Genomic DNA, 16,674 nt, shown 5'->3' with positions numbered 1-16,674 from the left:
CAGATCCTTCAGAATATTAAAACATGAGTTCGTAATTTAAATAATGAAAAGTGTAATTTTAGTGAACGTAATCGATCTCTTCGATTTCTCGTGAAGTTGTGCTTTTTTTATTTTTGATAAAACCTCAACAGCGGCATGCCATTGATATTCCGTCGATGGTGGACGGTGTTGACGAACAGTTTTTTCACTCGCATCAATTTGTACCCCTGCCGTACACTTTTGAAGACACGCGGGGAAAGCATGGACAGTACAAGTCCGAAATAAATGAGCCGGGCTAACAACACATCGCGGGCAGGCGAGAGTAACGGGTTCACGGTATTGAACGCCTTGGACGGATGGTCGGGGGAGGGGGGTTTCAGCTCTCGTGCAAATCTTGTTTTAAATTGAATACTGATGAGCGGACGAAACGTATTTGAAACGGTTCGTCGAATACACCGACGTCCGGGAGCAGACGCGGCCCGTCGTATTCTAACTACATAGCACTGGATCTGTAAAGCACCAAACTTGTCGGGAAAAAAACAAAACGAGTTTCACTCGCACACGATGGTGGTAGTTGAATTTCAGTTGTTAGTGACAGTAAAACCGAACGCGGTTTTAAACCAACATCCTCAGTTATCCAAAAGTGAACACCGCCGTGTGTTCGTTACCAACATAGTTCTGACAGTAAGACCGTTAACTGGAAAGGAAAAGTTTAGGAAGCAACACTCGAATGTTCGTTTCTTCGTATCCGACGGTAAAGGTAACTTTTACGATACCCAATAGAATTTTTAGATTCTTTAATTTTCGTTCGATTACAATCTGATAGTAAAACCTTTAAGTTTAGCGGATTGAAACTTTGTTGCAACGTTATTCGGGGGACTTGTATGCAGTTAAGTGTTACAAAGGGAATACAATATACGAGAAATAAATTCAAGAAACAGATTGAAATTAGGCGCTATAGCCCGGGGTAGCATAACTGTTAACGGAAACGTTGTAACTTTAGGGATTGTGTTCCATAGTTTTATTAAAATTCTTATGAAAAAAATTTAATTAAATAAAAATTGAAACACTTGAAATAATGTATATTAAATATAAAATATCGAGAACGTAGGATGGTCAGTTTAGCACTGACGGGTGAAAGGAAATAATAAAAGTTTCACTCGATAGAAAAAATAAAATAGATAATTATAAATCGTATTTATTCGCATCTAGTTATTCTCGAATGCCGTTAAAGCAATAGCATATTTTACAAATAAGGTATAATTTTCTTTATGTAGTAATGTTATTTCTGACTAATATCAGATGATACTATCGATTATAATACAAACATGAAATACGTTTATGAATTTTACGAGAAACTTTTTCAACATCAAGCGCAAAATTAAAGTATCTAAATGTTATAACTTGCCGTTTGAAGTTCAATGGTAAAGAAATCATATGTTATGGTTCAAAGTTTTTTATCATAAAAAAAAAAAAAATAAACAAAATATTTAAACTATACGTTTTTAAGATTTGAAACAAAATTAAAACGATTTACCATCGTCTGCTAGAGGATGATTAAAATATCCTGATCATTTAAATTTATAAAATGTATGATTGTTGGCATCCTTGAAAGAGACGTTTGAGACTTTAAACGATTCCCGATAAGTCTCGAGCATTAAATTCTGACACATTGAGTCCTGTGAATTTCGAGGAGCATATTCATTGTTTTAATATTTATATTTTGTTTTCAACAGATTTTCTATAGATATAAAAAAAATAAATAATAAAAACAATATTTGATTTTTTCTAGTACCGTTGAATGAACATTATTGGTTGGCGATATAAAATATAATTGTATATTTGAAAAAAAAACATGGCCGTCGATTCTTAAACGACTCTTCGCTCTTTTCCTCCTTGTCCACCGTGGTTTACGAAATATATGAGCCGCGTTACCATCCTAGGACAGTAACCATTATTAACAACAAACAAGATTCCACGTAACAATTGCTGATATTATGTTGTCCATAATTTTAAGTGTTATAATTGCTAATCTACATTTATTCAGTTATTTATCGATTATTTTTTATTATTATTATAACAATGGGAAATTATGTAAGTTGAAATTTAAGGCATATGAATATAAGCTTTGAACTTATTATATATTTTAAAGTCCAATTGAGTTTTTTCTCATGGCTTTTTATTTATTTTATTCTTTTTTTTTTTTTAGTAAAAATGATGTAAATCTTTCTCTTTATATATTACTAAAATGTGAGGTGATTTCTTTGGACTATCTGAAGTTCTACCGGACCGATTTTTATGATTTTGTTTTTCAAATAAAAGAACTCGGTGTATAGATAGGCCATCATATGAGAAAAGTTCGAACATTTAAGAGTAAAAAAAATAGTTAGTTTTACTATAATTAATTTTAGTTCTTAAGTTTATTTATTTAATTTTCCATGTAGTTGCATAGTGACGGGTATTAATATTTCCGATTCTATATATAACACTGACAATAGAGAAGTAAAAAAAAAAAAAAGTAGCAATGGAAAAACGAGTTTACTAATTACCAGTCATTGGTAGAATCATTCTACCAGAATGTGTCATGTATCACCTTGTTTGAATGGTATAATCTAAAATTACTTCTACTCCAAGTTATTGGTGCTAAATCATTCAAGGACATAAGGACATATAAAGGTGTAACATTTTCTAATCTTTAAAGATGTAGTTAAAACCAGAATTTACTCTTCGATGATTCAGATTGGTAACGTTGTTTAAGGGAAGTCTTCGTTTATCAAACGCCCGAATTCCACAAATGTTTGCATATATATATATATATATATATATGTATATACAAATGCCTCATTAACAAATGTATAGAAATAGGTCATAGTGTAATTCTGATTACTTAGCCTGGAATAGTAATAATGTTGTTTCCCGGAGGTCGCATAGTACATAGCCGGTTAAAATTACCTTTGATTTTGACAGATAGTTCAGTTTCATAATAGAAGGTTAATAACAAAGAGGCAATAACTATTCAAAAATCAAACCTTTTTATTTTGGACGATGCTCCTTTGGCAAGTGCTTAAGCGTTAATGGTTGGTAATCGATTATTAAAAGATATAAAGGAAAACAATTTTTTTTTTTTTTTTGATGAAAAATATATTTTCTTGAGAGGAGAATTTAGATAAATTTTATTAGTTGTCCCACATGAGGCATTACTATTCGAAACTGTATAAAATATTTTCCAATTTGGCCACACTTTCAAATTATTAAAATATTTAAAAATATGTGAGTAAACCAAAATTAAATTAAATTTTCTATGTTTTTTTACAAATTGAAAATGGCGAATATCCACTAATAAATTCTAACACGGACGAATATTAAATTGAAATAAAACCATCGTTATTAATGCGTTAACGGTAGTTAATCGATTATTAAAAAATATGTTTTCTCAAAATTTTAATTGTACATTATTATAACAAAATATGCATCATTTATATTTATTTATTTATTTAATTATTCAACTATCTTATTTTTTTTTACTGTAACATAGCACCGACGGGTAATTCAGTTATTGTTTGTTATGTATTGTTAGTTAAACTAAGCAATAAAAATAAACATTTATTAAAATGAAAAATTGGGTTTATTTTTTTTTATCCATTAACTTATAATATCAGGACATTCAAAGTCGACACGTAGAAATGTTAGATTTGGCATTGCACTTTATTTCCGTATTTGTTGTTATTTTTGGCATGAATTCATAAGCTGACAAGATTTTTCTTTGTCGTACATAACGATTTGATGTTTTAAAATATTCTTTGCATTTAAAGCGCATAATGTTCAACGTTTAGCACAGTACTGCAAACAGAGCCAAATGCCCGCCCATGTACCATATTGATGGAAAATCTAAAAACTTGAACCCTTTATTTTCTGAAAATGCAAAAATCTTTTGACTGAGCCCTATAATTGCCTAACCGTATGGATTTTTTACTGAACACCAAATTAACGAAAAATGAATCGCAATTTTTAATAGTACATTTTAGTTCTGTATACTACTATGCGCGTTTAATACTGAAAAAATATTTTTACTTTCTTTCCTTAAATTCCGTTGCTGGTCAGCAAATTTAACCCTAGTTTGTTATAGAATTCGTTTGCTTATCTATACTTATTTTTTTTCTTATAACTATTAGCATTAGTTATGCGGGATGATTAATATATCAAAATAATAAAAATGTAGTTTTATTTATAGTTTTCTCTTTAGTGTTTAACGCGAATAAAACAAAATTATTCCAATATAATTTTTATGAACCAATTTAAAAATAAACAAACATCGATTTATTAATATAAATAAATAATATAAATAATAATAAATAATAATATATAATTAATCAATAAATAAATTAAATAAATAAATATATAATTATAATAATGGTTGGCCCTCACGGCACATATTCAATATAAAAATCAAAACAATTTATGGGTCCGTCGACCGTTACTAAAAAATAAACCACTTAACAAAAATATGGTCGACCAATACTCACGTACAACGGTGACGCACGAGGTGTGCCGGAGACAGTAATTAATAAAACTAATACAATAAAAAGTACAAATTGATCCCGCACACACACAATTGTATGCCGACCGTTGTTGACGAAGACTCACAAATCCCGTCACAGTACAATATGAAAAGACGATGAAAAACCACGCTACTCACAAAAGCCGCTAGAAAGTGATCAGTCAAACGGTCAAAAAGTCAGACAAAATACAAAATACAAGGAAAAACGTGGCCTTAAACAAGATGGCTGTAAACGGGAACGATAACGAAAACTTTAAAAAACAAATTTTATATGTACACATTGACGACCACGAACAGAGAGAGATCTATACCTTTGAAAACGATAATTTACATATTACGATAACGGTGCGATTACAAAACTGTTTAGTCTCGCATGGAGGTATACTTCTAAGCCAAACAACTTCAGCTGTGCAATGCACTGCTATGCATCACATTACATTAACATACACAGATAACATATTGTAATATACACATGGCTCAAACACAAGTATTAAAAGAAAAAGCCAGTAGATTTTGCTAATAATAGTGATTAGAGCTGAAATATATTATACATCTGCTTTATTATTACTTTTTTTTTTATTATTCATATATATTAATGAGTTAATAATTCAAAAAAAATCACATTCGACTCAAAAGTTTGTTTTGTAGTATATGACTTACCCTTACTAGAACTGTTTGAAATCTATAGTTTATAGAATAAATTAAAGTAACTACTGTCCTTATTATTTTTCAATGTTGCAATTACAAGTGTTGTTTACAATTTATTTGTAACAATTAATCTTTATAATTAAATGATGGCAGCTCTAGAAAGAATAGAACTCTTCAATGGTCTAATATAAAAAAACAAATACTACAAATTATTGTTTGTTCCAAATATATAAATAAAAGTAACTACTATAGTAGTTACTATAGTTACTATAGTTACTCATATTATGATTCGAAAACGTAGAGAATAAATAAACTCATTATCTGTTTTAATAACGACGTAGACTTATTACGGCAGGATTATTTTTTCATGTTTTTGTTGTATTATTTTAAAAGATAAATTATGTATAAAAGGAAAAAATAGTTTCTACAACAAAAAATAAAAGATAGAAAAAGTTAAAAGTCACAGTCGAAAACTTTCAGATGCTAATGAAAAAGACAAAAAGAAAATAAATAAAATTCTCTTCAAAAAAGAAGATTTTTTTAACAGAAAAACATGAGCATCTGGATTTTCTAATTAGTTTTAAAGGTCAAAATCTAAAGAAAAAAAAGTTTAGGTGTAATCAAAGTTTTTTCCTGAAATATCCAAACATTTTTAATAGAATATTGTAACTATAAGTGCATTATCTATTATGCAAGACCTATCTTTCTACCTGTATTCTAACCCGGTGGCGATCGGCTATAAATTCACGCTGTCATCACCAAGTAGACACAGTTTATTCTAATCCGTTTTACGATTATATTATTACTGTCCTGTTTGGTTTTTTTTTTTTTTTGTATACGTTGGTTGTTGCTGCGTAAGTAACATTTGTTAGTAATTTTTATATACGTTGGTTGTTGCCGCATTTTGATTATAATAAAGGTTTTATAATTTTATACAGTCTACTTTTTTGTTCTTGATATTTTATATCCGGCACCAGTTAAAGCGTGGTTACCCCGACCAATTTTGGATTCGGGACCTCTCTCAAGCATAAATAAATACAATTTTTATAAAAAAAAAAAAAAAAAACATAAAGATAATTTCCTAGTCTCTATTATGATTTTTCATGTGTAATATGAAAAAAGTTAAAGGTGTTTTGCACGCATTTTTTAAAATCTATTAAATACGCGTATCAATTTAATTTTATTAGATATGCGAATTGTGACACTAGATATTTGAATTTCCATCAGGTCGATCATGATATTAAATGATATTAAATAATTTAAAAGAGATTTTTTAGTTTTGCAATACCTCAGAACAATATATAAAAGTACTGCAATTGTATATTATTCTACACTTATAATATTATGCAATTATAGGTTTGTTAACTCTATGACTTGGTTCTGTATCTATGTGAAATTAGATCGATTACAGTATTACGGTCTACAGCGAGTTATCTATTTTGATTATGTATATTTTATTGTTTATGGTTAACTCATTAACAGATTGTAATCAGGTCATTACGGTTCTGTTACACATTAAGGAGCATCATTCATGAATCTCGATTTAATTGATAGAAACGCTCGTTGAGGTCCGATGTATTCTATAGCATAGCAGAGCCCATAAATACCATAATACAAAAGCACCCTGATTTTGTATTTATATATAATTAGGTTAGGTATTAACCTATGTATTATGTTATATATATATATATTATATATTATATAACCTTATATTAGATTATATATCAGATTTTAACCGATTTAGATGTACATATGCTTATATAGGATAATGATGGAATAAGTAGAGACGAAAATATTGCTTTGTTGTTTGTTTTTCTATTGCTTGTATACATTTTAATTTTCCACTATGACCTCCATGATGTGATTTTTTTGCCTCCAGTGCATTTAATCGAAGCTTTGTGGTGAGAATTAATTTATTTAGTGATTGTAGGTGTGGACATTATGGTAGATACTAAAATTTACTTTGATAGTTTTGTTTTAATTTCTCATTTTTTCACTCATATAACATTAAAATCGAATCAATCCTAATGATCGAAATTGAGTACGCTGACACAAAAAGAAAAAAAAAATACAAAAACATAACCAGAAATGAATAACTTCCTCGTTTTTCCTTGGAATCAAAAATTTAAATGATTAATCATTAAATGCATACGTAGGTTATTAATACGGTTTACGAATTCTTTTTCTTGCCTAATTTTCTAGCCGATATGATTCTATACTCATTAGTTCGCCCGCACGTTAAAATATTTCAGAACATGTGATATGATACAAGGCAAATAGGCATGCACGTAAATAAACGTAAAGCTTACAATGAAAATAAATAATCACAAAAAATCCAATTGATCATGAGGAAATTTAAGCTTTAAAGAAGAAAAGTTATCTTTCAAATTTAACGTAATAAATTCACATAATATTTTTATTTCATATCAATCATTATTACAATAAAATTATTATATTGATTATATTTTAAGAATTTGAGTGAAACGAGGAATTAATTGGGCTTACCGAGGTGTGTTTTTGTTTCTGTGTACAGAAATTTGACCAGAAATATTGCTTCGATTATAACCAAATAACAATTTTAATTTTTTGAATTTCTCAATATTTTTCGGAATGTTTTAGGAAAACTGAGAAAAAAATACAAAAAAAAAATTAAAATTTCCACCAAAATTCGAAACCATTAATATATGGTTTTATATTTTTTTTATAATTTTCTTAAATATCGTTAAAATACATTTGGTTAGACAACATTTCTGAAAAATGCAATCCGAAATTCTTTGACCATATTAATATCTTCTTAAAGATTAAAAAATTGCGATTAATATGAAAAAAAAAGTTACAAACGTTTAAATACTAAATGTTGACGAAACGATAAAAATCACAAAATTCCGTTATATTTTTGTAGTCAACGATTCAAGAACTTTTCTCAATTTTTATTCTTAAGGCATGAAAATTGGATACAGGATTTTTGATTTAAGTTGTTTTGTGACCATAACAAAATAATATTTACTGAATATTCGCAAACAAGTTTTAAAAGTATTACAAAATTGTATGAAACAGGTAATTTAAGTAAGCAATCGCTACATTAGTGAGTAAAGTGTAATATGTAATAATTCAAATTACAATTTTAGAATTTCATAATTTCAAAATATATTTATAAAATTCTAGCTGTTTATTAGCACTTGAAATTCTTGATTTCCTCATATTTTAAATGTCTTTTTTTTTTTTACAAAAGTTCAAAACTATTAAGAATTTTAGTTTTACTAATGTATTAAGTATCTTAAACAGTATCTTTAAACATAATACCTAATCTACCCATACTTTTTAACTCAGAATTGTTTTTTTCAAAAGCAACGGTGCATATGTTTCAAGTTGAAAATACCAAAACACCAAAATAATTTACCCGTCCCTGTATCCCACCCTACCTAGGAGTTTCACCCTTTTTATTAATTTAGGTTTGTCCACAGGTCGATATTGAAGTATTTTGACGTTGGTTCATTATGTATTATTTCGACCCGACATGGTAGATTTAAATCCGAGGCTAGTTATTAACGCGGACGCGCAATGAATATTTCATTAAGCCAAACGAGTTTCGAGACATCCCTAGTATAGTGAAATATCTAAGCTCCCGAGATTAAATAGGAAAGCTTCCAGACGTTACTACGCCTAGTATACACGTGATCCAACTTTTGCTTTACGATAAACGAGAGACATTTTAATGTGTGGCAATTCCGAAATCAAATGATGTGAGTCAAAGAGGGGAAGCAAGGAAAAAAAAACAGGTTTTAATAATCATGGAATCTTATCGATGACACGTATAAATATCTAATGACAAACGTGATATTTATAATAAAATATATTAAGTCGCATTCTCCTATAATTTAGTAAAGAAGTTCGGGTAATTTAATCGTTTACTGTATAATGTTATAATGAACAATAATTAGCATTGTTCATTATAATAACACGAAGGAATCATATTTACGCCAGTGAAACGTACAATTCATTTTAATTAAGTTCTGTTTCGTTCATTTGTTATTTTCTAAAATTGTTTCACTTTTTAGTTTTTTCTACTTGCTACTAAATACGATTAAGTAGGTATAGTAGTAATAGTAAATTTAATGTCAATCTGTATACTCTGGCCACCGTAATAACTCGATGGAAATATCTGAAAATCTTAATTGATTTAATAAAAATTTCTATAAAATTAAAAAAAAAACAGCCAATTTTTAATATAAATCGTTATAAATATTTCAAAGTATACATAATATGAATGTAAAACAAATTTTCGATTTTCAATGCTGCAGTGTTTTGGCAATTTCACTATCACTTGTACCAACAAGTGGGTAAATTGCAACTTTGTAGAATGATATTAAAATATCCAAATTTATTTTTTCCAGCACAACAAAGGCGTAAAAAATACAAAAATATATATATAAATGTATATGGAATACGTTACTTTTATGCAATACTAACCAATAATATGGTTATTTAAATTATCAAGACCACAGTACAAAGTTTTTATCCTTACCACCTCTGAAATCAAAAAGAGCAATTGAAGTAGTAAGAAATTTACTTTCATTATTCCTCACTTTTGGGGCTCCAAAAATCTTACAAAGTAATAACGGTCGAGAATTTGTCAACAATATAATTACAGAGCTCAAAATTCTGTGGTCTGATTGTTTTATAGTGCATGGTGGACCCAGATATCCTCAAAGCCAAGTAGTATAGAACGAAATAACCTAGGTATCGAAAATATGTTGAGAGCATAGTCTTCTTCTTCTTCTTCTGGCCTTCATAACTCTCCAAGAGTTTTTGCCGCACTCACTAAATCATCCTACTTATCTCGGTCTTGTACTATTTCCCTCCAATTCTGTGCTCCAAGGTCTTCCAAATCTTTTTCCATGACATCCATCCATCTTTTCCGGGGACGACCACGTGGCTTTCTTCCTTCCGGCTTCCAATTTAATCCAAATTCTTCCATTATATTATACAGACTATTTCTGTGTATGCTGTCATAAGCTTTCCTAAAGTCGACAAACATTTGCCACATTTCCTGGCGATATTCATATTTCTTCTCTATAATTTGTGCTATAACCGATAATTGTTCTATAGTTGACCTACCTTTGCGAAACCCACTCTGGTATTCATCTAAGCATTCTTCTGCATAGGGTATTAGGCGATTCAATAGAACTTTGGAAAAAATCTTATATACTGAATTTAACAGGGATATCCCCCTATAATTGTTGCATTCGGTTTTATCACCCTTTTTATAGATTGGTATAATTATTGCTTCGTTCCAGTTCTCTGGCATCTTTTCCTCCTGACATACCCTAAGACAAATCCTGTAAATAAAGTTGTACATATCATCTCCACCGTATTTTATGAGTTCTGATGGTATGCTGTCAGAACCAGGTGCCTTCCAGTTTTTAAGGCTCCTTATCGCTGCTCTTACTTCTTCCATGGATATTTCTTTTACCAGTTGTTTCGCTTTCTGAAATATTTTGTTCTCTATCGGGTCCAGAGGTATTGTGCCATCCAATAAATCTGCAAAGTACTCTTTCCATCTAGTTATTTTCTTTTCTGGCTCCATAAGTATTGTCCCTTCCCTATCCTTTACAGCTTTTAGGCTTGGGTTAAATGTACTGTACTTTTTGATGGTTTTGAAGAAATGTCTTATGCTACCTTGTGATCTATCCTTTTCTGCCTCTTGCAGTATTCCATTCAGGAAGCTTCTCTTTTCTCTTTGTAGCACACGCTTACAGTTTTTTCGTTCCTTTACATATGTTCCCCTGGTACTTTGATCACCTACTTTATTATAATTATCTCTCGCTACTCGCCGTTTCTCGATTGCTTTGCGACAGGCCTCATTAAATCATTTATTCCCTTTTTTTTTTCCATTCTTCCTATGCTTTGTTCTGCTACTTCCTTGATGAATGTTATGGCCTGGGTCCATTCTGAATTTATATCTTGTCCTTCAAGTTTTTTTAGCTGATTGCCAACTTTAGTAGCATAGTTTCTCTGAGTCTCTATATCCTTAAGCGCTTCTAGATTTACACTAAATTATTTCCTTCTTCATTCTATATTGTTATGGCCTTGCAATTTTAGCTTAAATCTTGATATCAATAAAAAGTGGTCCGTACGCAATCTGCCCCCTGTAGCTCCTTACATCCTCAACACATGATCTAAACCTTCTCTGAATAAGTATTTGATTTATTTGATTAATAGTTTTACCATCCGGAGATCTCCATTTCCCCTTGTGAATCTTCTTGTGAGGGTAAGTTGTGCTACTTATTATCATATTCTTTGAAGATGCAAAGGATATAATTCTTAACCCGTTGTCGTTACTATTATAATGCAAACTTTCTTTTCCTATTGTTGGTTGAAATTGGATTTCCTTCCCACACATGGCATTCAGGTCACCTAATATTACCTTTATCAGATTGCCTGGTATTTTGTCGTATACTCTGTCAAGGTTTTCATAAAAAGCATTCTTGTCATTGTCTGTGCTTACTTCAGTCAGTGCATGCACGCATATTAACACCATGTTTAGTGGGGTTGTATTAATTCTCAGAACTGCTATCCTTTCTGAAACAGGATTGAATTCTCTGACGTATGGCTCCAGTGACTCATGAACCGCAAAACCACTTCCAAAGAAATGACTACTCTCCAATCCCGAGTAGAAAATTACATATTCCCCTACTTTCAGCTGACCTGCACCCATCCATCGAATTTCTTGCAGTGCTACTACTTTTATTCCGTATGTACTTATTACATCTACAAGATTCTGACAAGAGCCAGTTCGAAAATGGCTTGTTATATTCCACATCGTAATCTTTAGCTCCACAGTCCGTTTTCCATGTCCTAATTTATATCTAATTCTCCATGACCAAGGCTGATTTTTTGATGGTATCATAACACATACTTTTTACAAGGTGGGGTTGTTAGCCCCACGCTTAACCCCCAACCTGGAAGACCAGTCTACTCTAGCCAAATAAGGCCAGAGTAGGGTGAACTGAACTAACTAATTAAAGTCAGTTCAGTTCATAGCTCGGGGCCCCGGGTTCGCTATACCCGTCGCACTGTTAGTGCTCCCCTAAGGGAAGTAGTATAGTAGTAAGTCTGAGAACATAGTAGTAAGTCGATAACAATTCAAAAAAATGGTCCATTAGTTTAGAATTTGTCCAATTAAAAAAAAAAAAACTGTTCCCATCATCGCGTAATTGGTAAATCTCCATATAAAGCTTTATTTGTAAGTGTCCGAAAATAGGTTTAACAACTTCAAAATTACCATCAGAAATTTTGCAAAAAAATATCAACTGAAGAGGATTTACTGATATATAGCAAAGACTGAGACGATTCACATTTCACGATTAAACTGATCGCTTCACGTTGTAGTCTTTGTGACAATGAAATAACGGTAGAAATAAACTTTGCTAGTGCTATTATTTGTAACTTATGCAAAAATAATGAAAACATCATTGAATCGAGATAACAAGGATTAAAAGTCTTACAAAAGGCAACGGAAAAAAAATGTTAAAGGTAAAAACATATTAAATATTTTACTTAAAATTATTACACAATAATATGAGTTCCATTATTTCCAGATAAATAACCTTAAGATTACTCAATTTAAAGTCGAAGATTGTGTTGTAGTTTCAGTTCCTAAGGTGGATAGATATCCATCAGTCTCGGCGAATATAATTGCCATAGTCACAGAAAAAAAATAATGAGCTAAATCGTCTTGAACCAAACACGGATTAATTAAGGGATGGTTTAATTCTTCAACTTTTCAACCAGCTACATTTAATTTTATTAACATATCAGAAGTCAATAAAACAAAAGAGTTACATCTAAGGGAAATAGTGGTTTTAACAACAGGAGAGCAAGGTTTTCATAGTTGTAATTGTAGGGGCAAATTTTTAAACAAAAAAATACGCCTACTTTAAATCAAATCTTAAATGTAATAGCCGTCGCCATAATACTACCCCTTGTTCAAACAAACTTTATAATACTACTTTATAATAGTATAATAATATACTATTATATACTATTATATACTATAATATACTTTATAATAGTATAATATTACAATTTTTTTTATTAATAATTTACAATACATATATAGTTAAACATTTATTATAGTTTAAGTCATAATTATTATTATTATTTTAAATTTTTTTTTTTTTTAATGATAATTTACAACATAAATTTACCTAAAGTTTCCTAAAATGCCATAATTATTATAATTATTATAGCAGTTTATAAAGAAAAGTTGTTTCTATTAATAAAAATCATACACGTATTATTTGTTTCGTTATTTGTATATACAAATTACAGAACAAGTTCTGTACTACTAAAAATCCATGTCCATTTCGTGAAAAGTTATCAATATTGTGTAATTACGCGATGTGTAATAAAAGAAGTTCCGTTTCTTGATCTGAATGAAATTTCTATTTATTTCATGAAGCAGGTCAGAACGCGAAATGGATGCGACATATCTATTCCAGGGGCCCTAGTTAAGTTTTCTTTATTGTGACAATCTTCTCATAAACACACGATGGATAACGCATCTTCAACCGTAATTATTTTATAAACAGATTACGTTTAATACGCACTAATATTTCAAATACGATGATTCCATAATAAAAAATCACATTTTATTTAAACCGCCTAAGTAAAAATATACTGAACAGCATGTTTAAAAAAATTGTAATAATCATATAAAAAAAACAAAAACATACGTATATACGAGTATATTTAATTATTACAACTAAACTATTAGGGATAATGCTCAATAATATTTAATGGCATGCAAGTTGTATATGAGGTATTATTAATGAAATTTATGATAGGCGTTTGGTGGAATTAAAATATTCCCTTAACCACCGTTCGCCAGAAAAGTATTTTTTTGAACAAGAAGATTAGTAACTTCATAGAGACGAATAATAATTATATTTTGTCGAAATCATTTGTACTTAAAAAAATTTCGATTTGCGATAATTGGGAACAATACGTAATGGTTTTGTTTCATTTCAGGCTATCAGTTATATTTATAATTATAGTGAAGTAACAATCAATGAACCACTTGTTTGTTTTCCGCAGTAATAATAATGAAACTAATAATTATTATCATTTTTTTATTATGATATACGATACCTATTATAATTGAAGTCTATGAATTATTCAGACGTTGATTTTTGGATAATCAGTGGGACGAGGTATTGGATTCATGAATCTATAATTAAAATAATCGTTTATTAACAATTTTTTGGTAGAAAAACCATATTACACTAGACAAAAAAAATTCAGTGTAAATTCATAGTAGAGCATTTTTTCTTTTTTTTCAAAATAAGGAAATATTATCTATGATATAGAATTTTTAATTTTTCGATAGTATTTTTTTTTAAATATTTTATTTAGCTAAATAAAAAGTGTTAGCACTTTTGAATGTTTACATATAAATAAACTTCAAACCATTTTTATTAGTGGAAAAATAACATTACATCATAAATAATTCTCTACTATTAAAAAAAAAAAAAAAAAAAAATGAAGCCTATTTTACGATTATTACCAATTTATTTTGGTCCAAATTAAAAGATATGACCGTAGACCACATGTGGTTCCAGTACAACAGCTGAAATAGACTTGGTGGCACACAGTTAACACTGCGATACACATTGTTACTTCATTTCAACATCAACCCAGTCATATTGAAAAACCCTATTGATGAATTAACACTGAATGTGTCTGTGTGTAGTTTGAATGTATTTTAAAGCTTAAATTATTAGCTAGTCACATCCTTTTGATATAACCTTTGTTTGGTTCGTTTTATTTGTGTTTCGATATTCAGTTCAACATTATTAACTTTCTACTGTTTTAGTCAAAAATCAAGTAATACGTGTTTTAATCTATGTTCATTCAAATTATAAGCTTATTTGTTTGATTTACATGTGACAAATTAATTGATTGATTAAAAATGCATTTTACTCATGGATAGTGAATTTAAATTATAAATCAGTGTAGACATAATATTAATTATTGTGTTGACATTTCTACCAATTAATATTTCATCTTGTTAAATAAGCAATTATATGAGAAAAAAAATTCGCGAACGAATTGCAGTACGCTGAGAAAAATCGACCAGTTAAAATAATGAAACACAATCATTTTAGCATTTGATTTTAAAGCTGCCAAAATCAACGTAAAATCCTTCGCAGTTTATTCATTTAAAAAATTGATACTTTGTAAATTCAAATGTTTGGTAACGTGTGTAAGTGTTAAATTAAAAAATTATGAGGTCATACTACGTTTCGTGTCAAATGGTCGAAATCAATTGCACTTGTCTATAATTATACGTTGTAAGCTTTTCAATAGGTTTTCCTATTTAGAAAATTTTAAATGATAACATGAACTGTTCGTCAACCAAATAGTTATTATAAAAAATACAGAAATTCTTATTACATAAATATTTAAGCTTCATTGACTATTTAAAGTTTACTATAGTAAAACTGAAATTAAATTAAATATTTTCTCTAAAAAAAAAAAAAAAAAATCAAAAAAGTTACGAGAAACTAACAACTAAATAACTATAAACCATGGAATGTAACTATAGGATGTTTGGTGGATGTGATTTTAATGTTCGTTGAGCGCACTCGTTAAAAGTAGACACAAATTTATGAATATCGAAAGAAAAGAATTTTTACCGAAATCGAAAGAATCGCATACGACGGGGACAGAAATGAATCAACGGTTATCGGAGTTTGGACGGCCGTTAGAAATAAAATGTTCCTCGGCGAAACACGATGAAGCACGAAGAGTGCTAAGAGTTTATGTACCCGGAATAAAGAAGGAACTGATAAAATGAAGTAAGGCGCGGAGTGAGACGTGCGAACGTGAAAGTAATATTGAAGGTGATAAGCACTTACCAAAGCGTCCAACAGTGGGAACGCGCAGATGCGAATGAGCGGACGTACGGTCCCAACCAAACGGCACGGCCATTAGAGTGGTTACATTAAGAACCCAAACAAATTTTCATTAATAACCGTCAGTGACGTCATTCATAGTTTTCCGTCAGCATTAGCTGTTTTTGACTTCGCTACACGCGCACCGTTCCCCGATCTTGATATCCTACAAACGTATTTCTTCCGCGTGAACCACAGTTTTGTTCACCGATAATTTTACCGAGGAGAACGCGGGACACCGAGCTTAACGGACACGTTATTAGGAATTTCTAATCACTGGTTAGTCAATTATTTTTATTTCTTATTTATATATTCTGCGTTCCGGTTTTCCGATATTTTTTACACGGCACTGGAATACTACTAGAAATATACCGCGTAACCTATCGAGTTCAATGTCTACACGCCCGGATCAACAATGGGATTGATCTTGATTTCAGTCATACTTCCGGTTTATTCGAATTCGACATTTTTAGACAGGTTTCATTTTATATGTAACAAATAGTAATTATAGTTTTTGCTATAAAACAATTA

General features: G+C 30.0%; 1 protein-coding gene across 1 annotated transcript; it reads right to left on the bottom strand.

Moving 5' to 3' along the window:
- Nucleotides 1–10,016: 10,016 nt before the first annotated feature.
- LOC112692608 lies at nucleotides 10,017–12,095 on the bottom strand. Its single transcript, XM_025567338.1, has 3 exons — nucleotides 11,323–12,095; nucleotides 11,016–11,237; nucleotides 10,017–10,923 (listed from the first exon to the last, which is right to left on the bottom strand). Exons 1-3 carry the CDS (start codon nucleotides 12,093–12,095, stop codon nucleotides 10,017–10,019), a joined length of 1,902 nt encoding a protein of 633 aa, XP_025423123.1.
- Nucleotides 12,096–16,674: the final 4,579 nt, after the last annotated feature.

Source organism: Sipha flava, unplaced genomic scaffold (genome assembly GCF_003268045.1).
Source record: "Sipha flava isolate LNK unplaced genomic scaffold, YSA_version1 75_pilon_pilon, whole genome shotgun sequence".
NCBI classification, from domain to species: domain Eukaryota; kingdom Metazoa; phylum Arthropoda; class Insecta; order Hemiptera; family Aphididae; genus Sipha; species Sipha flava.
This window is presented reverse-complemented; position numbering and strand designations above follow the sequence as displayed.